This window comes from Phycodurus eques, chromosome 21, assembly GCF_024500275.1.
Source record: "Phycodurus eques isolate BA_2022a chromosome 21, UOR_Pequ_1.1, whole genome shotgun sequence".
Taxonomy (NCBI): domain Eukaryota; kingdom Metazoa; phylum Chordata; class Actinopteri; order Syngnathiformes; family Syngnathidae; genus Phycodurus; species Phycodurus eques.
In genome coordinates this window covers 16,440,860-16,460,216 of record NC_084545.1, presented here as the reverse complement: position 1 = coordinate 16,460,216, position 19,357 = coordinate 16,440,860, and the positions used below count along the sequence as shown (strand labels likewise).

The 19,357-nt window shown below is 49.6% G+C and overlaps 2 protein-coding genes across 9 annotated transcripts; one reads left to right on the top strand and one right to left on the bottom strand.

Annotated features, from left to right (window-relative positions):
• Positions 1 to 39: 39 nt before the first annotated feature.
• On the bottom strand, positions 40 to 9,831 carry galnt11 (UDP-N-acetyl-alpha-D-galactosamine:polypeptide N-acetylgalactosaminyltransferase 11 (GalNAc-T11)). Of its 7 annotated transcripts, none has more exons than XM_061665808.1 (13): positions 9,714 to 9,804; positions 8,248 to 8,347; positions 7,910 to 8,154; positions 7,327 to 7,450; positions 7,098 to 7,264; positions 4,329 to 4,454; positions 3,991 to 4,240; positions 3,816 to 3,933; positions 3,390 to 3,542; positions 1,945 to 2,151; positions 1,768 to 1,872; positions 1,520 to 1,657; positions 40 to 875 (listed from the first exon to the last, which is right to left on the bottom strand). In XM_061665808.1, exons 3-13 carry the CDS (start codon positions 8,118 to 8,120, stop codon positions 735 to 737), a joined length of 1,740 nt encoding a protein of 579 aa, XP_061521792.1. In that variant the 5' UTR covers positions 8,121 to 8,154; positions 8,248 to 8,347; positions 9,714 to 9,804; the 3' UTR covers positions 40 to 734. The 7 variants fall into 7 exon arrangements, with proteins under 7 accessions (XP_061521792.1, XP_061521795.1, XP_061521794.1 ...); XM_061665811.1 differs by having other exon boundaries at positions 8,265 to 8,347; XM_061665810.1 differs by having other exon boundaries at positions 9,740 to 9,788.
• Positions 9,832 to 10,828: 997 nt separating this feature from the next.
• rmc1 (regulator of MON1-CCZ1) lies at positions 10,829 to 19,215 on the top strand. Of its 2 annotated transcripts, XM_061666960.1 has the most exons (21): positions 10,829 to 11,005; positions 11,186 to 11,262; positions 11,335 to 11,419; positions 11,743 to 11,799; positions 11,861 to 11,947; positions 12,018 to 12,158; positions 12,246 to 12,349; positions 12,882 to 12,971; positions 13,055 to 13,160; positions 13,232 to 13,340; positions 13,411 to 13,455; positions 13,526 to 13,579; positions 13,648 to 13,776; positions 13,959 to 14,065; positions 14,149 to 14,268; positions 14,981 to 15,058; positions 15,168 to 15,272; positions 16,218 to 16,286; positions 16,365 to 16,452; positions 16,681 to 16,818; positions 17,750 to 19,215. In XM_061666960.1, the coding sequence occupies exons 1-21, from the start codon at positions 10,907 to 10,909 to the stop codon at positions 17,827 to 17,829; spliced, it is 1,968 nt and encodes a 655-aa protein (XP_061522944.1). In that variant the 5' UTR covers positions 10,829 to 10,906; the 3' UTR covers positions 17,830 to 19,215. The 2 variants fall into 2 exon arrangements, 1 of the variants encoding a protein (XP_061522944.1); XR_009767411.1 differs by lacking the exon at positions 17,750 to 19,215 and having other exon boundaries at positions 13,674 to 13,776; positions 16,681 to 16,767.
• The last annotated feature ends 142 nt before the right edge of the window (positions 19,216 to 19,357 follow it).

The window sequence follows — 19,357 nt, the reverse complement described above, 5'->3', positions numbered from 1 at the left end:
CCCCGCCCTCTTCAGCCCCCCCCACACACACTCAATTTAATTGGTTTAGTCGGACAGCAGAGAATCTAATCAATAGTTTTTCCTTTGCAGCACAATAACATCACAATGACATCATAACTGTGCTAAGCTAGTCAGTGCAGAAATATTCTAGAATGTTTCACAAATATCGGCTGGGACAGAAAGTTAAAAAATATATTTTACTTCTATCTTCCTCTTTCCACCACACACACAGATGTACAGCAAATTGATCCACTATAGGCGTCTGAAACACACGCCAATGGCACATCAACACACACACAAAGCGGGAAGTGAAGATGAGATGACCCCGGACAGCAGACGCCAGGTCTTCATGTGGTAAGTATAATGAATGTTGTCATGGTTACTGCACGCGCAGGACTAAAAACACACACACATGGTTGCTCAGTTGTACATCAATTCACATTCAAAGAATCCAGACAAACTTTATTGATGTGTTTCATTTGACAAAACATTGCGTGATTGACACCTCTGCGTGTGTGCATGTGTGTGTGTGTGTGTGTGTGTGTGTGTTTAGTCCTGTCAGGTCTGCAGGACCTCACACCAGATTTGAGCCAATCACGGGTGAGGAATAAACTTAATATATTTACAAGAATCCTTCCATGCCAGGGTCAAATGTCATTATTATGAAAGATAAAGCAAATAAAAAAATATATATAAAATCATCTTAAAAATGAGTGGATTGTCACATGACCATGTCAAGCTCCGCCATCCTCCATCTGCCATTGTTGCGGCTGCGAGGCGTCGCATATCGCCATGGTAACGTGACCTTTGACTCCCAGCTGCTGCACGGCGGACAGGCACTGACCAACAGACACCTGGTACACACGCGCAGACTTCTGCAGGAACACGCACACACACACACACATTTACATCAGTGATACCCAACCAAGTCACTAAGTAAATGAATTTTCTTATTTCGTACTGCTCACAGAGAACTCCCATAGTGTTTCACATGTTTAAATACAAAATCACATCCATCCAATTAAAACAAGACAAAACTAATCCAATCCAATCAAGTCTTGGTGGAATGTCTGCCTCAACAGATGTCTAACTTTTTTATTTTTTTATTTTTTAAAGTGTCTACAAAAGAGGAAGCTCTTACTTTAAATGCAAGTCAAATCGAGTAAAAGCTTCAGTTTTTAATCGACAGCAGACAAAGTAAAACAAATACTTAAATACAAAATGTTTTCTGCCAGTTGTAAACCATCAAGATCTGAATTGCAGTCAAGAAATCACAAGGTGGAATTATCTCATTTGTATATCACAAAGAGCAATCTGGACGTCATCTGCATACAAGTGCTACAAGATGCCTTCAGGTTTGCTGAAGACATCTCAAAGAAGCATGTAGAGCATACAAAAACATGGGCCCCAAGAATGACCCTTGAGGAACACCACAGGAACGGTGAACACACAGAAAAAAGATCTACTTATGGATGTGTGTGTGCACGCGCGTGCGTGTGTGTGTGTGTGCATGTCTCACCCCCAGGCTCCACTGCTGTGACCCCCCTGACCCGTGACACTTCATGAGTCTGGGCGGATCAGAGGTCCTGACCTCTGACACGTCCAGACACAGCAGGCTAGACAGGATCAGCTGACCTTCGTCGTCATAGGTCCACTCCTATACACACATGCACATTCATACATACATACACACACACCACAATGACATCACTTTTCATAGCAATAACATAACATTTTCATGTCAACAAGACACGGGTTGGAGGTCACCTGTTCGGGGTCGCTGTGGTCACAGGGTCTCAGCACGACTGCACCACCCTTCTGGCTGACTCGTGTCTGTGCCACCAAACATCGTTCGCTGGCCACATTCTGCAGCTGAAACAGGAAGTGGCTTTTATTTTGCAGGCCAAGAACAGGAAGCCAGCTGGGACAGAGCTCAAAGGTTACCCGTCCTCTGCGTAGCACACGGGGTCGTGCAGCCTTCTTGTTGCTAAGCAACGGTGGTGCCTGCAGCTTGTTGTTGATTTCGGGGTACACATTGTCCAGGTACCAGTGGAACGAGCGACATTGCAGACGTTTCCTCAGTGCCAGACGCTCGCTAACGTCGCCGAAGCCGCGCTCACGCAGGTCGGGGCGCAAGGATAGGAAGTTCTCCTGCAAGGCAACATTTTTTTTTTTTTTTTACAATATTCATTGCATGGAGTCATCTCTTTTTTTTGTTTCGCAGACAAGTAACCGTTCTGTTTCAGCCTTAAGATCCACAAGGCTGCATACCCAGGTGACTATTTGTCATAGCAACACTCACCCAGCTGCCTGGTCGTCATAGCAACACTCACCCAGCTGCCTGGTCGTTATAGCAACACTTACCTAGAGCCTCGTCTCAAATCTCCATCGCAAAATTCCTAGTTCCTCAAACATTGAAAGTGACCCGGACGTTGTTCTCACATCGCCATATGAAGGATTATCTCAATTGTCTTAAACGCACATCGAAGAGCGAGGATCGAGCATCGAGGAGCTTCCATGGGCTCGCTTAAACGAGGGACGTCGGAAGTTTCCTCAGTGGACGTCTCATAGCTCCTCGATGGAGACGTATGAAAATGGGCCTGCAGCAGCTGGATTGTTATCGGAGCGGAGCTTCAAATGAAATCGTTCATCTGTTTTCATCATTCATCGATCATGTCAGTTTCAATATTTAGATTTTGCTGAGTAGGTTATATTTGGGGCAGTATTTGATGTCCAAATGACTTCATGACACTGGCTCATGGTTACTACGAACGCCTAACCAGCCTATTTCTGTTTGTACAGTACCCTGTCCTTTGGTCAAATCTGGCATCTGGCCACACAAAGAAAATAAAACCATTCTGTTGGTTTCACCGTTTTTGCATTGAACGTAATACAGAAGCAACCGATCAACACTATAAATAGCTACGAGTCACTCCAAATACGCGGTGTGCAGGGGCGGGGCTAGACCAATCATGATCGTCTTCGGATCTGCGAAGTTGTAAAGGCTGACAATGTTGATTACATTTGAATTTCATTTATCCCACTTGAAATATAAAGCATAAAGTAGACATTTGACGTCATCGCTAGTAGACGTCTCCATGAACGGACGTCACGAAGAACGCTTGTCTTATTTCCCTCAAACATTCCGACCTCCTCCCGCCTTGCTCTTCTGTCAATATCCTCGCTCCTCCATGGAATTTATGGTGGAAGGAGCTAGCATGTAAACAGAGGAGCTTGGACCTAGGAAGTTGCAAATATAGAAATGAGATGAACCCGAGGTGTCCCGTTGTTGCGTCAACACACATTGATATGCCAACACTCACCTAGGTATCCAGTTGTTATGGCAACTTACCCAGGATGGAAACAATCGCGCGTGCGCGTGTGTGTACCTTGTAGTCGTCCATCCAGACGTGAGCAAGGCGCAGGGAATTGCGGGCCATCGTGTCATGGCCGCCCGGGGAGCCATAAGGTCGCCTTTTCCGGAAGATGTGACCGACGCGGGAACACGGGATGATCAGCAGCTGCCCACCACACATCCAAATCTGATGTGCGCACACATCCACATACGCACGTTTACATCAGCTATATTTGCAGCGGGTAGGCGGAACAATTCAATGCTCTTCCACTAAATGGCTGAAGGTTCACTTCACGTTGCCATTGACAGAATAAGCAATAGCATACAAAATTGAGACGAGATGATCATTATTTCAGGATGTGTGTCGGTCGATGTGTCGTGACATTTTTCTAACGCTCGCGCGTTGGATTGGGAAACGACGGTTGACGAGACGTGACGACACAAGCAAGCCGGGCCTCACCCTGAAGGAGATCTCCAGGTTCTCGCCGCCCCAGATGTCCATGCCAGCGTCATATTGGCCCAGCTCGCCAAAGTACTTCCTGTCCATGGCAAACAGACCGCCTGCCATGGTGGGAGACCTGGGGGAGGGGCCGGTCAGATGGCGACGGCCGATCACGCAACGGCACGCTCCTTACCTGATGGGGGCGATGGCGCCCCGAGGCCCGGCCACTTGGGCGGCGGGCACTGGGTCCCACTTGAAGTGCAGCCCCCAGTTGAAGCCGCCACGGACCACCGGGGACGGCGAGTAGGCCAGCGTGTCGGCAGAAATGATGTCGATGACGGGACAGACCACCGTGTGGCGCTCTGCCCGGATGGCCGCCAACAGGGGCTGCAACCACACCTGGTTTACCTCGCAGTGACTGTCCAGAAAAACCAGAACCTCACCTGGCGCGCACACACACACACACACACACACACACAAGTTGAAGGAAGTGCGAGGACGTCGAAGGTCATCGAAGGCGTGGCGTCTCACCGGTGGCGTGGTCGGCTCCTATCATGCGCCCTCGGATGAGGCCTTCCCTCCTCTGGTTCCGGACTACCTTCACGTTCCGGGGCAGCTGTTCTCGGACGTATCTGTCCAGGCCTTCCTTCAGCTCGACTGTACGGACGAGCAAATTTAGTGTTAGAGCCCTGAAGTCGATTCGTTGTGATCCATGAAGACCAGCAGCTCATGTTGGTCTCATAGGTCCTCCAGTAACAATCTGCCTGTTGTGCCTAAAACGCTCCAATTAAGACAAGGGGTCGTCTCGCTTTCCACTCAACTATCTCTATGAACTATTTGGAAGAATAGCTGTGCCATCTGAGTTTGAATTTCTGACACAGACTGTATCTTTTACCATCAAAACATTTGAAAAAAAGAATCACCCCCCTAAAAAAATAAATACACATTTCTGTGGAAAACATCCATCCATCCATCCATCCATCCATTTTCTACCGCTTACCCGAGGTCGGGTCGCGGGGGCAGTAGCCTTAGCGGGGACCCCCAGACTACCCTCTCCCCAGCCACTTCATCCAGCTCTTCCGGGGGGGGGGGGGGGGGGATCCCGAGGCGTTCCCAGGCCAGCCGAAAGACACAGTCTCTCCAGCGTGTCCTGGGTTGTCCCCCGGGGTCTCCTCCCGGTGGGACGTGTCCGGAACACCTCACCAGGGAGGCATCCGAATCAGATGCCCCAGCCACCTCATCTGGCTGCTCTCGATGTGGAGGAGCAGTGAGTCTACTCTGAGATCCTCCCGGATGACCGAGCTACTCACCCTCTCTCGAAGGAAGAAACTCACAGCTCGTGACCATAGGTGAGGGTAGGAACGCAGATCGACCGGTAAATCGAGAACTTCGCCTTTCGGCTTAGCTCCTTCTTTACCACAACGGACCGATACAAAGTCCGCATCACTGCAGAGCTGCACCGATCCAGCCTGTCGATCTCCTGTTCCATTCTTCCCTCACTCGTGAACAAGACCCCGAGATTCTTTAACTCCTCCACTTGGGGCAGGATCTCATCCTCGACCTAGAGAAGGCACGCCACCCTTTTCCGACTGAGGACCGCGGTCTCAGATTTGCTCCAGTGAACGTTGGAGATCACGGTTTGATGAAGTCAACACAACCACATCATCTGCAAGAAGCAGAGATGCAATACTGAGGCCACCAAACCGGACCCCCTCTACGCCTAGAAATTCTGTCCATAAAAGTTATGAACAGAATCGGTGACAAAGGGCAGCCTTGGCGGTGTCCAACCCTCACCGTGAACGAGTTCCGACTTGCTGCCGGATATGCGGACCAAAACTCTGACTCCGGTCGTACAGGGACCGAACAGCCCGTATCAGGGGATTCGGTAAACCGTACTCCCGAAGCAAGACTCCCCGAGGGACACGGTTGAACGCCTTCTCCAAGTCCATAAAACACATGTAGACTGGTTGGGCGAACTCCCGCGCACCCTCCACTGTTCCACGGCCAGTACGAAAACCACACTGCTCCTCCTGAATCTGAGATTGGACTTCCCGACGGACCCTCCTCTCCAGCACCCCTGAATAGACCTTGCCAGGGAGGCCGAGGGGTGTGATCCCCCTGTAGTCGGAACACACCCTTAAAAAGGGGCACCACCACCCCAGTCTGCCAATCCAGAGGCACTGTCCCCGATGTCCACACGATGTTGCAGAGGGGCGTCAACCAGGACAGCCCCGCGACATCCGGACTCTTTAGCAACTCCGGGCGAATCTCATCCACCTTGCCACCGAGGAGCTTTTTAACCACCTCGGTGACCTCTACCCCACAGATAGGAGAGCCCTACTCAGAGACTCCAGACTCTGCTTCCTCATGGGAAGGCGCCTTGGTGGAATTGAGGAGGTCTTCGAAGTATTCTCCCCACCGACTCCCAACGTCCCGAGTCGAGGTCAGAAGCACCCCATCCCCGCAATATAAAGTGTCGGTGGTTCACTGCTTTCCTCTCCTGAGACGCCGGACGGTGGACCAGAATTTCCTCGAAGCCGTCCGGAAGTCTTTCTTCATGGCCTCATACCAGAGTTTTGCTTCAGCGACCACCAAAGCTGAATTCCGCTTGGCCAGTCGGTACCCATCAGCTGCCTCAGGAGTCCCACAGGCCAAAAACGTAGAAAACATTAAATTCAAATTCAATGTCAGATGGCACATAAATACCTTAGGAGGTCAACATCTGGTTCATCATCATCTTAGGTAAACGCTTCCATGTCAAAAATGTTTATTAGCAAACCTAATAGAATTAGGCCAAGACATCCGAGGGACAAACTAGTTCCCCGTGACCTTTGGAGAGGAGATTCAGGACACAAAGCAGGGAAACTTCAATTCTGAATCTCAAGACAACTTCCATGACAGGCTGAATCTAAATGTTCTTTACTTTCTTCCATGTAATTGTATTTAGGTTCATCGTTATGTGGTTCACATTTTGATCTTTGAATGTTACCTAGAGAAAGAAGAAACTGAATAGCTGAAGTCTTAAATCTTAGATGAACCCCCTTGGCCATTCTTTGGGTTTACCACGAGACAGTCGTACGCCGTACTGCATTTGGTCCTGACCTCGGACCCGATATTGTTTGTATTGTTTTTGATTCATTTGTTTTTGGCAATTTAAGATGTTTCTCCTTTTTCTCTTCTTTAAAGCCTTTGTCACTTCTCACTACAATGTAAAGCGCCGTGATTGTTATCTTTGAAGTGCTATCAAAAAGATGCGAACTTCATTCCTTCCTTACTCGGGCCACATCTCTCACATCTTACCAAGCTCGCTGTGGTCATCCACCAGGATGATCTCGTGGAGGAAGCGGGCGGGGGTCCGGTCCAACACGCTGTGGACGGTCCTGGTGAGAGCGGAGATGGCCTCGTTGAAGAAGCAGATGATCACGCTGGCGGATGGCAAACGGTCAGGGTAGGCCTCGTCACCGCACCTGCAGACGGGATCAATCCTCAGTCCGGTGCCCCGGCCGGGTGAGGAGAACAGGCGTCTCACCTCTGGTCTCTGGTGTCGGGCAGCTGGCGGTGAGGACCGATGCGGCGCGAGATGAGCACGTTGAAGGCGTGTTGATGGTAGCCAGCGTCTCGCACTTCCTGGTCGGCCTCGTTGAAGATCATACCTGCGCGCGCACACGCACACGCACACGCACGCCGCTTAGACCAGTAGTCCCCAACCTTTCTTCCGCCATGGACTCTTTCATACAAACTTTGTTCGGTGGCGACAAAGTTTCACGATGGCACGGCGGCGTGGGGCTGGCCCAAGGGAGCGTCCCGATCGGAACCAAATCTTCGATTGGGGTGGGGCTTTCCCGTGTCCCGCTCCACTAAAAACAATGTTTGTTTTTTTCCAGTCTCTCCGTGCAGCCCGGTCACCAAATGGCGAATGGCGTGCGTGGCTCTGGAAACACTTTGGAGGACTTGCAGACAATCCGCAACTAGTTTGGCGGCGATTCCGAACGGCCGATCACAATTAAGTGTCGTCGTGCAGTGTACGGTCTACGATGCCACACGTGTACGGCCAATCAAAAGGCCAGGTTATATCACATGTGCGGCGGCAAGCCCCGCCCGTACCCCCTCACCCATTTCCGGCGAGAGCCCGACGGCGGCCCTCGCGTCGTCGGCCCCTCGCCGGGCCGGCTCCTCGCCGACGTGCCGGCGACGCGGCCCGACGGGGGTCCTGCCGAGGCCCGGCTCGGCCGTCGATGAGAAGTAGAGGAAGAGGAGCGCGGTCCACGCGGCCGACGTCACCACGCAGCCGCAGCAGAAGTAACGCAGCGGCACCGGAGCCATCTCGGCGGGCACAGCATCGCTTTACATCACGCCGCTGCGGACGCACGCGGAATGGGAATTGTGTTAGTTACCGTCTCGCACGACAGCGCTCCCGCTATATCACAAGTCGGAATTTAGAGTTGTGCACCTTAAGTGTCGTACCACCTTGTGCCGCAACATGCTTGGCGACACTGAGCCCAACTGGAAGGCATAATTAACAGCACAAAAGAAAAGGCAGAGAAGGTCCCCTACGAGGCCCACAGAGCAGAGAGACCATATGCCTGTAAAGTCCTTTTGTACTGTACTGTTCGGTGAAACATTTTTGTTGTAGGTTTGAAGGTTTTCAATGACTGTAACATCGAATTTCCATTCGCCCGTCCGTCTATTGTGTTACGCGTGCTATGCTAGTAACCCAGGCGAGTTTGGTTAGAGTCGATGTTTAATTCTCTTATGTCTCAGTTTTGCGGGAAACTTCAAAAAAATAAACCGCTCGAACGAAGAACGCTCGGCCTCTTGGGGAACGCTGCTGTCGAGAGAGTGAGAACAGCTGCAAAGGAATACTTTCAAAAGTACTGGTCATATATCGTTTGGACGAAAAATAGAAAGGGAAACTTGAAAGCATGTTTTCATAAGTTGAAATGCATGTAGTGTGCGTGCGTGTGAGGGGTACAACAACGATTAAAAAATGTGTTTCATGTTCACTCTATGTGGCAGATTGTTTACTTCCTGCGGGCGCGTCTGGAACCTGTTCTGGGCAATAAACGCATTCATAACATTTCTGAATTCTTTGATGTCGTTCCAACCTCAAGGTTGACAATTTATACAGGCCCGTGTTCCAGATCGAAGCCTCATCAAATGTTACATGACACAGATCTCGGATTGTTCTGTCCACGCGCTCACGTGTCCTGAGGGACTTTGTTCGTCTTGCCTAAAGTGCGCACATGACCTCGCCAATGGCACACGACGACAACAACATGCTTTGCCGCACAAATGGGGTCCTCACAACGTGCACACGAACACTGGCGACGAGTTTATCACCGCGTGTCGCCCGGTTCGAAAAACTCGAACTGCGCAATTTGCTCGTTGAGTGAAGACAAGAAATAACTGAGCTCAACGACGATCGCTCCCAAAGTAAGTACACGTGTGCATCTTGGATCACGTGACACGTGTACGTCGGATTGCCGTGAGCGCAGTCGTCACGTGCACGTTGATGACATATATTTTCTTTCGCAAGAAATCGGTTGAGTGTAAAATGATGTTAGAAAAGCTTTGAAATGATCTTGTGTAACAAGGTCATGAACTAAAGTCCATTCATAAAATGTCTTCACTCGTTCTTAAGCCCACTAACAAGTTTCCTCCTTTCATTTCCCCCCCATTGTGACTTAGCGATGTCTGTAATTGGTAGCGTTCATAATTTTTGCTATGAAATGATGAGCCAATCTTTTTAAGGACATTACCGACAGACTGAAGGCGCTTCCAGTGTTTATCGTGCTGACCGGCGGCTGCTGCTTTGAGCAGGAGCAACAACAGTTAATGCACATAATGCGGGCGGACGGACGTGATTTTCGAAGCATTCACGAGCCGAAGGCCATCGATAACCGAACCGAAGCTGACCTTCACGTGCGGAAGACGCGACTCACTGGCGTTCGGCAAGACGACGAGTCAACACACAGCAAGCGCCATCTGCGGCCGCCCATCAAGTGCGCACGCCGGAAACGAGTGCCCTCCCTCGACGTCGCACGGGATGTGCTTCCGCCAACGACTTTCACAATAAAACAAATCCCGGGGGTCAACTTCAACGGAAAACGTCCTGTTTCATTCAATCCAGTGCTTGCCAAGCAGTTGTGAGGAGGTTAGGGTTCAAATCCGGCCTCACCTGTTTGGAGTTTCCTCCCACGTTCCCAAAACAGGCATGCGAGGTTCATGGAAGACCAATTCAACTCTGCGGTCCACCTTAAAAGATTGCAATTGCGCTGTTTCGCCTCTAGGTGGCAATGTTTGTCACAGGTCACATTGGTATTCAGACTTTAACCGGCCTTATTATTACATTTGTTGGTTACCCCGATGATATGACGACGGTTACACGAATGGAGAACGTAACAGAAAGATAGGCGGCCGAAGAACTTGTGGCACATTTTACTGTCACACACAACTCTCACCCTTAGAAAACAAGTGCACTTGTGCTTCTGCGCATGCACGCCCGCACACGCGCAAACACGCGCTAACATTAAGCGTTAAAAAAACAACATTATTCCACGGAAGGCATTGGGTAAATAAAACACATAGATAGATAGACAGATAGATAGATAGATAGATAGATAGATAGATAGATAGATAGATAGATAGATAGATAGATAGATAGATAGATAGATAGATAGATAGATAGATAGATAGATAAGCACTGTAGAAAATGGATGGATGGATGGATGGATGGATGGATGGATGGATGGATGGATAGTGATTATTTTGACAGGCACGCAATCTTTGTTGGTGGGGTACACCCCGGACTGGTCACCGGATCATCACAGGGCACAACTCCACAAACAGTCAATGTCAGGACGAACAGACTGTCAGTTGTGGAGCGAACGCGCTAACCACCAGTCAACTGTGCTATGTTAATATCTTCACTTATAAAAATGTTGTTCAAAGACAAGCGTGACTCTTGCTCGTCCAATCAACTATTCACTTTTATTGCGAAAGTCTGCACAGGAAGTCAATGAAGTGGCAGTCAAAACACTTCCGGGTGTGTTGTGTTTCGGTGTCCGTAAAAGCAGAAAGGAAAACGACCGAGCCGATGTTTTGACACGATGAGCGACGAGCACTACTTGGAGCTTTGTGACAATCTCGTACAATTTGAAAACGCTTCGAGCGTCAACAATGTTTTCTTCGACGAAGCCAACAAACAGGTCAGCTTCAACTAGCTTCCTGTTAGCATTAGCCGAGTCAGCTGACGACCCCACAACGGCAGGCAGCAACTCGCGTGAATCATTTGACGAAAGAAAATCTCTCAATGTGCCCGTTTCTATCACGTGTTGGAGTTGTTTGTCGATCACAAGAAGCTGACGGTGGTCTCGTGCTGCCTTCAGGTGTTCGCGGTGCGTTCAGGGGGCGCCACGGGGGTGGTCGTCAAAGGTCCGGACGACAAGAGTTCTGTTGCCTTCAGGTGCGTCACACGCCGTGAGATAAACGACATGTTTATAAGCGTTATTCAGACACTTATTTGTTTTATGGGCAGAATGGAGGACAAAGGAGAAGTCAAGTGCATCAAGTTCTCCATTGGGAACAAAATTCTGGCCGTGCAGAGAACGTCAAAGTCTGTGGTGAGTCACATGGTTTATTTGGATCAGTTCGCTCTTTTACTCTCATAGTACTTCACAAAGTGCCTTGCATGCTCAAATATACAAATCAAATGCACCGTTACAAATATTCTATACAATTATTAATACAAGAAAAGAGAATTCATAATCAATCAACATTCAAGTGTTGCTGCCTAAACAAAAAAAAGTTCATTCCTGTTTTTCTGCACGCGTACGGAAGAGTTTGCACTCGGCTCGAATGGAAGTTTGTTTCGTAGGAGCGGACTGCACGACTGCATCGCCTTTTGCCTTTGCTCGTCTTGTCTCATCGACTTGGTCTCTTTCAGGACTTCATCAACTTCATCCCCGACTACCCGCACACGGAGTTCACGCACGAGTGCAAGGTGAGCCGCTCACACAAAGCAACCAATCGCGGCGAGCCTCGCTGACCGACGTGTCGTTCAGATGAAGAACGCCAACCTGCTGGGCTTCTGCTGGACCAACTGGAACGAGATCGTCTTTGTCAGCGACCTGGGCATCGAGCTCTACCAGGTATACCGCCGCGCTCGCGTGCCTTTTGGGGGCCAGGCTCCGCCCACACGTGCGTGCGTGTTACGTTCAGGTTTTTCCGGACAAACGCGGCGTCAAACTGCTCAAGAGTCACAGCCTCAACGTCAACTGGTACCAGTACTGCCCCGACACGGCCGTCATGCTGCTGTCCACCACCGTGCAGGCCAACGTCCTGCAGCCCTTCGCCTTCCGGGTCCGAACTCGCAACACGTGTGTGTACTTGTCTGCGCCTTGCACCTGCATCTAACTGTGTGTGTGTGTGTGTGTGTGTGAAAATAAGAGCGGGAGCGTGTCCAAGATGTCCAAGTTTGAGATCGAGCTGCCCGTTGTCCCGAAACCAGCCAAACTCAGCCTGTCAGAGAGAGACGTCGCCATGGCGACCATGTAAGTGTGCGCGCGCGCTACCGCTGAATGAACGGAGGTAGCTGGCGAAAATGGCCGACGATAGCTGCAGACAGAAATGATTTATCGATGAAACGCAATGCAATATGATCACCTCAAAGTGGCAGGCGGGGTTTGGAAAGGGCTTCTTGAGGTATCAAGAGGAATTTTTGAAATCTGACCTTTAATTCGTTCTGAGAGACTGTTTGCAAAGGAACCAAAGTCGTTTCTCCGAAATCTCAAGAACAGAAATAGAATTGTCGCCATTTGCTTGGCCAGAAGCGTCGCTCGCTCCTTCACTCGCCTCTTTTTGCTAGCGGTAGATTTCGACAAGCAAAAACCGCACCGTGAGATCACAAACGTGAAACCCGTTCTCGTGTTTCGATATGATTTCCTTTTTCATCTCGTCAAACTACCCTAACCCTACTTGACGCAGCACAACGACGCTCCACAGACTCCGATTTCCTGCGGCGGCCCTTGTTCTCCTCTGCAATAATTGTTATTATTGTGTGCGTCTGTGTGTGTGTGCGTGTAGTTACGGTCAGTTGTATGTGATGTACCTGAAGCATCACTCCAGGAGTGCCAACAGTGGCAGTGCTGAGGTGGTGCTCTACCATTTACCAAGGTATGCGTGCGCGCACACACACACACACACACACACACACTGGCTGACAACGCAGAGTGTTAAATGTGAACCTGTGTGCGCAGGGAGGGTGCGTGTAAGAAGACGCACGTGTTGAAATTGAACACAACAGGAAAGTTTGCGCTTAACATCGTTGACAACCTGGTGGTGGTCCATCATCAGAGCTCTCAGGTGTGTGTGTGTGTGTGTGTGTGTGTACACGCTCGCGACACCACTAACAAAAGTCATCGTGTGCGTTTCAGACGTCGTTGATGTTCGACATCAAGTTGAAGGAGTCGGACAGCGCCATCAGCACGCATCAGCCTGTACTTCCTGCTCGTTCCATACAGCCGTGTCGCATCCCACTCTCAGGCAGGCACGCACGCACGCACACGTGAATAACAACATTGCCATTAATGAAGTTGTTTTGTGATGTTTAAAGGTCCAGCAGTGGTCCCATCACAACTTCCTGTCCCGTGTCAGCTGTGTATCCTTCCCTTGCGCCTGCGTGTTTGCGCGTGCGTGCGTGTTTGTTGTCCGACTTGACCTTTACGTAGACTCGTCTTCATGGAGCGTCTTCCAGCCTGACATCATCATTAGCGCCAGCGAAGGTCTGCAAATACACACACCCAGACCCACACGCACAGATTGACGGATGGATGGATGGATTGATTGACAGGGTACTTGTGGTATCTTCGCGTCAAGTTAAGCCCGACAGTCAAGCTGCTGCACGACAAAAGCAAACTGATGGACTTCCTGTTACGCCGCAGCGACTGCAAGATGGTCATCCTGTCCGTCTGCTCGCAGCGTACGTCTCGCTGTCCACACACGTGCGCTTCATATACGCATCTCTCTGCCTGTCTCACTCTACGTGTCTCTGCATGCTTCTTTGTTGTTAGTTTTTGTTTAGAAATAAACATCGGGTGTTCGGTTAGCATGGGAACAGTTTGCTGCTCCTGTGCTAATGCTAACGTGTGTGCGCATGTGTAGTGGTGGAAGGCAAGCAGAGAGGAAGTCTGCCCGTGGTGGCGAGCGTCTTCGACAAACTCAATCAGGTGTACAAAGACTTCCTGGAGGCGGAGCAAAGCTACAGCGCGGTGAGTGAGTGATGTCACTAACAGGGGAGGAGTCAGCCGATGCGCGTGAGCACACGCCTCACTCCTTGTGTGTGCGTTTGCAGGCCGCGGAGGCGGGTCCCACGCGAGGCGGCGGCGCTCACAAGCGACCGATCAGAAGCCAGGCGGTGATCGACCAGTCGGACATGTACACGCACGTCTTGTCGGCGTTCACAGAGAGGAAGGTAGGAAAGCCTGCAATAAAAACAGAAACAAAAGCGCAATTGAGGCTGTGTTGGGAATCGCTCACGCTTTCCCGCCTCCCCAATCACGACGCATGGATAATTTTTTTTTATATAGTGGACCTTGATAGTCGCTCCACTAAAAATGCGTTTGTAGAAATTGGAGAGTCGGAAGCGAGCGACCGCGTTCCGAATCATTCGTCATTCCCAACTACCAAATGACTAGGTCGAGATTTTCATGTAGTGGAATACAGTTAATTCCTCGTTTATCGCAGGCTTAATGTAATTTAAGCCTGCGAATATAATAAGCATCCCCAAAATGTTTCTTGTACCTTTGTATAATACTTGCTGGTATGGAAGCATTAGCCGCATAATAATTTGTATTTTCTTACGAAAACATTTAAAAAGTTACGATACAGCCCAAACAACCCGCGCAATATACGAAATCCATGAAGTAGCAACCAAAATATTTTATTATTATTTCTATATTTTTTCAAGCTTCTTAGTAGTTTCATGCTGAAGACAATCAATACTCGCCAGTTGTGAAATGTGGAGTCAAACTTGTTTGAAACTGACCTCTGCGATGATGGAAAAGAGACGTCTCGTCTGGACCTCCATGACCTTTTCTCCAAAGGTTAAGGAAAAGGTTGTTAGGAGATTTGACTTTTCCATGAGGCCCAGGGAGTGATTCCCAACACATCTTGTGTGTGCGCAGGGCGCCTCCCACAAGTTGACCATCGCCGTGTTGATGGAGTACATTCGCTCGCTCAACCACTTCCAGATCAGCGTGCAGGTCAGCTGACATCACATGACCTCATCCTACAACACGGCACGTGTTCATCGACGGAGCGACGGCTGGATTGACATTTCCTCTTCTTGTGTCGGTCTGTGGACGACGTCAGCATTACTTGTACGAGCTGGTGATCAAGACGCTGGTGCAGCACAACCTCTTCTACATGTTACATCAGTTCCTGCAGTACCACGTCCTCACAGACTCCAAACCGCTCGTGAGTCACGTCGACACACGCTAACACAATGCTAACAAACCCAACTCACGCTAACACGACAACGATTATGAAACACTTGCGTTGCTTCTTTCCAGTTTGTCCTGAAAGACTCCCAGAGTCTTCCTAAACTTTGCTTGAATCATCAAATCATACAAAGTCATGTCAAATCACATACAGGGTTAGGCGGTCCTCGGGTTACGACGGGGTTCCGTTCCTGCAGAGGCCAGCAAGGTAAAACCTGTATTTGTAAGTCGGAATGTGCCAGAGTAACCTCAGCTAACGCTGCAGTAAATTCATAATTACAGCAAATATTCCAATTAATATGAAACGATGAAATTAAAATCCGGATACTGAGCGTGAATTCTCGTGACGCGTGACCACGTCTTCTTACGAAGTCGTCCATTACGCAACGTTCGCAACCTCCAGACCGCTGTCGTAAACTGAGGACTCCCTGTAGTGATTTTCGACAATACTGTAGACGTGTCAGCTAATAATACGTTTGAAAACCAATTTGAAGCCGCCAACTGCGTTTGGGAGAATGATCGGAAAACCTGACGATCTTGGAAGAACATCCAGTTTGGAGAAATGCTTCAAAATGGAACAGAGCGATCAGTGCCAAGTGAGGAAAAGATGATCTTCCCGTTCTAGCTGCAATGCGGAAGTGGATTAGCGCCGCCTTTTAGCTCAAATCAAAGAAATGCCAAGAGCACAAGTACAGGCGCTCCTCAGTTTCTCATGCATGACTTTCATCCTTGCGGTGGGCGGCTAACCCGAACTTGTACGCGAGCGGGAGCGCGTCGTCGTCCGCCGAATCCACCAAACCTCGTACGGCGGCGCCGTTGTAAAGCCGGGGCGCCCGTAACGGGTCGTAAGGTCGAGTAGCTGCTTGCTAGCAAGTCACTTGTACGAACGATCGCGTGTTGATCTTCACTTGACCTCCTTCAGGCGTGTTTGCTTCTGTCCCTGGAGAGCACGTACCCCCCCGCCCACCAGCTGTCCCTCGACATGTTGAAGGTACTCCTCCCAACGTCGTCATCTTCATCGGCTCTATCGTCCAATGACACGTGCCGTTTGTGCGTGTGCGTGTTGTAGCGTCTGTCGACAGCCAATGACGAGATTGTGGAGGTTCTGCTGTCCAAGCAGCAGGTTTTGGGCGCGCTCAGATTCATCCGCAGCGTCGGTACGTAACGGCGCCACACAGCAACCTGTCGCACGCCATCTAGGGACGCCGCACAAAATCAAATCTCAAAAATCCGGCTCGATGGCCCAAGCCTAACGTGATCACATGACCTCGCTTGAAGGTCGGCGAGCGGCATCGTGGTGGTCGTCATGGTGACTAACTTCTGTGTGTGTGTGTGTGTGTGTGTGTGTGTGTGTGTGTGCGCGCGCGCGTGCGACCGGCGTGCAGGCGCCCACGACAACATGTCCGCCAGGAAGTTTCTGGACGCGGCTCGTCAGACGGGAGACGACATGTTGTTCTTCACAGTCTTCAGGTCCTTCCAGCAGAGGAACCAACGCCTCAGGGGGAACCCGGCGTTTAACCCCGGTCAGCACGCACGCACGCACGCTACATATCTGACGTTAGAAAATCCCATCGCACAACCGAACAAAACTTGACTTCAAAGTTTTTCCAGTGACAAGCCGTGACTTTTTTTTTTTTTAACTTTTGTTTTGCAAGCTTCAGATATGTCACCACTGGAATAAAGCGGGGGGTGGGCAAGGAGAGCACAACACCCAAAATCAAAATGAGAACTGCTGTAGGCCACAATTCACACCCAGACGCTCACACGTTAGACTAAGCGGCCAACTCGACTCCTGCTCCTGATGGGGCCGCCCCCCTTCGAGGCACATGTCTATGACATGAATACTACAGTATGTACAACCGTTACAAAAGCAGTTTACATTCTCTATACAAGCCAGTGCTCTTTTTCTTTATTGAAAAAAAAGGAGGTTAATTCATGCTCTAAATTTCACTAAAAAGTTGATTTTTATGGATTTCAACTCTTCTATTCGCGACATTAATTTGCTATAGGAGGAAACTGAGTTAGGAGCGTGCTCGCTCGTATGTCACTGTGGCATTTTGACATACAGACGTTTCCAAAACATTTGAATATCATGGAAACGTTTATTTCCATAATTCCAATCAAAACCTTAAAACTTTCATAGATTAAAGATTCAGGGCCCACAATTTCAACAATTAAAAAAAAGTATTTATTTGTTTATTTCTACATAGTTTGGGCTTCCAGCTCATAAAACCCACAAAAACTGTGAAGAAATCACCATTTACATCTCAGTTTTTGGAGAAAAAAGAGAGAGAAATTAGGGTCACATTAAATCAATCAAAATATGGTACTTTCGAAACGATATGTTAATCTTCAATACTTGGTTGGGAATCCCTTTAATTGAATCACTGCCCGGATGCCCTGGTGGTTCATTAAAATGTTTGTTTGTGTTTGTGTGTGTGTGTGCGCCTGCAGGAGAGCACTGCGAAGATCACGTGCTTCACTTCACGCGCGTGTTTGGCGAGCAGGCGCTGATGAAAGCGGCCACTGCCTGACCGCCATCGCCGTGACATCCGGCCATGTTTTCATGCGCACGCACACGCACTCTCTTGTTTTGTTGCTTAACAGGAAATAAAGCATCATTTTAAACAACCCTTCAACTGAATGACTAACAGGAAGTGGAATCTATTGTAATAAACCTTGGGTTAGGCTAAATAACACCCAGGGGGCAGCTTAGTTGTTACGCTGCTGCCGCCACCTTTGGCCGGTCTGCTTCGGATTCAAATACGATGTAGAGAATGTACACTTTATGGAAGACTTTTATGAATGTACAGCAACTTCTAAGCAGGAAGCGGAAATGCAATGGCCGACAGTCCACTCTTCGCCCATGAACTTGACCCCCCCACTAGTGTAGTTTCGTTCAGAAGAACGAATCAGTTTATGAAATGATTCGTAGTTTTAGCTCGGCCCCGCCCGCCGCCGTGAGTCGAGCGAGTCGCCGGGAGCGGAAACGGAACTGCCGAAGCGTTCTGTCACTCTTTTCTGAATCTTGGGCGCGTGACCAATGAGCAGCCAGCGTGCAGGCGAGGGCGGGACTTCATTAAACGTACTGCCGTGCGATTCGCGGATCCGCAGCGTTGTCGCTCACTTGGGCGAATGACCAATGCAGCGCCGTGCAGGAAGGGGGAGGGGCTTAAGTAACAAGTGTACTGAGGACCCTCTCGTTCGCGATCCTTTAGAAACGAGTGATTCGGCCGTGGAACGTCTTGGTTTGCGATCCGCTAAGGAGCGATGTACTCGTACGATGAGCGATTCGTTTGCACAAGGAACGGCGTACTACGCAGCGAACGTACTCATGAGTGATTTGAACCGCAAGTCTGACGTCCTCGCGGGGATTAGCTCGCAGTAGCAGCCGTTTCTTCAAGCTAACGGCTAATGTTGAGTCAGTCGAGCAGACGTTGAAAGTAAATGCATATCCGTACACATAAGTAACATTCCCTTTGTGTCTCTAATGCGATTCTTGAAGCTGTTTATTTCATAATATTAACACATGAAACTGGTGGGCGACTGGTTCGCACAGCTGTAGGGACCGGCGTTCAAATCCCGGCCCCGCCCGTGTGGACTTTGTCCGGGCGCTCCGCTTTCCCTCCCACATCCCCCAAAAACATGCGCGCTAGGTTGACTGGTTGTTTGTACCTACACGGTCATGACATAGTTCGCATACACTCCTTGAAGTCTCAGCGCCCTTTGCACAATGGTCATTGTGCATTGCACCGGACTATTGCAATATGAGTCATTCGAACTGCTCTAAGTGCTCGAGGACTCTGCATCTTTTTGCACAATTGTTTTTTCTCAATGTCTTTATGTCTCCAACGCGTTCTGTAAATTGACTGTCTGTTGTACTAGAGCGCCTCCCAACTACCGGAGACAAATTCCTTGTGTGTTTTGGACATACTTGGCAAATAAAGATGATTCTGATTCTGACAATAAGCGTCCATTTAACTGGCCGGTCGGCCGTAACAAGGGTTCACCGGGGCATCGGCTGCCGACGCACGGCCGTCGTTCGACTCGCTCCCCAGACCT

Excerpts from the sequence above, each read along its gene's own strand:
- rmc1 (XM_061666960.1), top strand. The coding sequence starts at position 10,907 with ATGAGCGACGAGCACTACTTGGAGCTTTGTGACAATCTCGTACAATTT. Across the intron at positions 11,800-11,860 it reads AGTTCACGCACGAGTGCAAG|ATGAAGAACGCCAACCTGCT; the intron begins GTGAGCCGCTCA and ends CGTGTCGTTCAG. Across the intron at positions 13,777-13,958 it reads CCTGTCCGTCTGCTCGCAGC|TGGTGGAAGGCAAGCAGAGA; the intron begins GTACGTCTCGCT and ends GCGCATGTGTAG.
- galnt11 (XM_061665812.1), bottom strand. The coding sequence starts at position 8,120 with ATGGCTCCGGTGCCGCTGCGTTACTTCTGCTGCGGCTGCGTGGTGACG. Across the intron at positions 3,543-3,815 it reads ACCTGGAGATCTCCTTCAGG|ATTTGGATGTGTGGTGGGCA; the intron begins GTGAGGCCCGGC and ends TGCGCACATCAG. Across the intron at positions 876-1,519 it reads CACAGCAGTGGAGCCTGGGG|AAGTCTGCGCGTGTGTACCA; the intron begins GTGAGACATGCA and ends GTGTTCCTGCAG.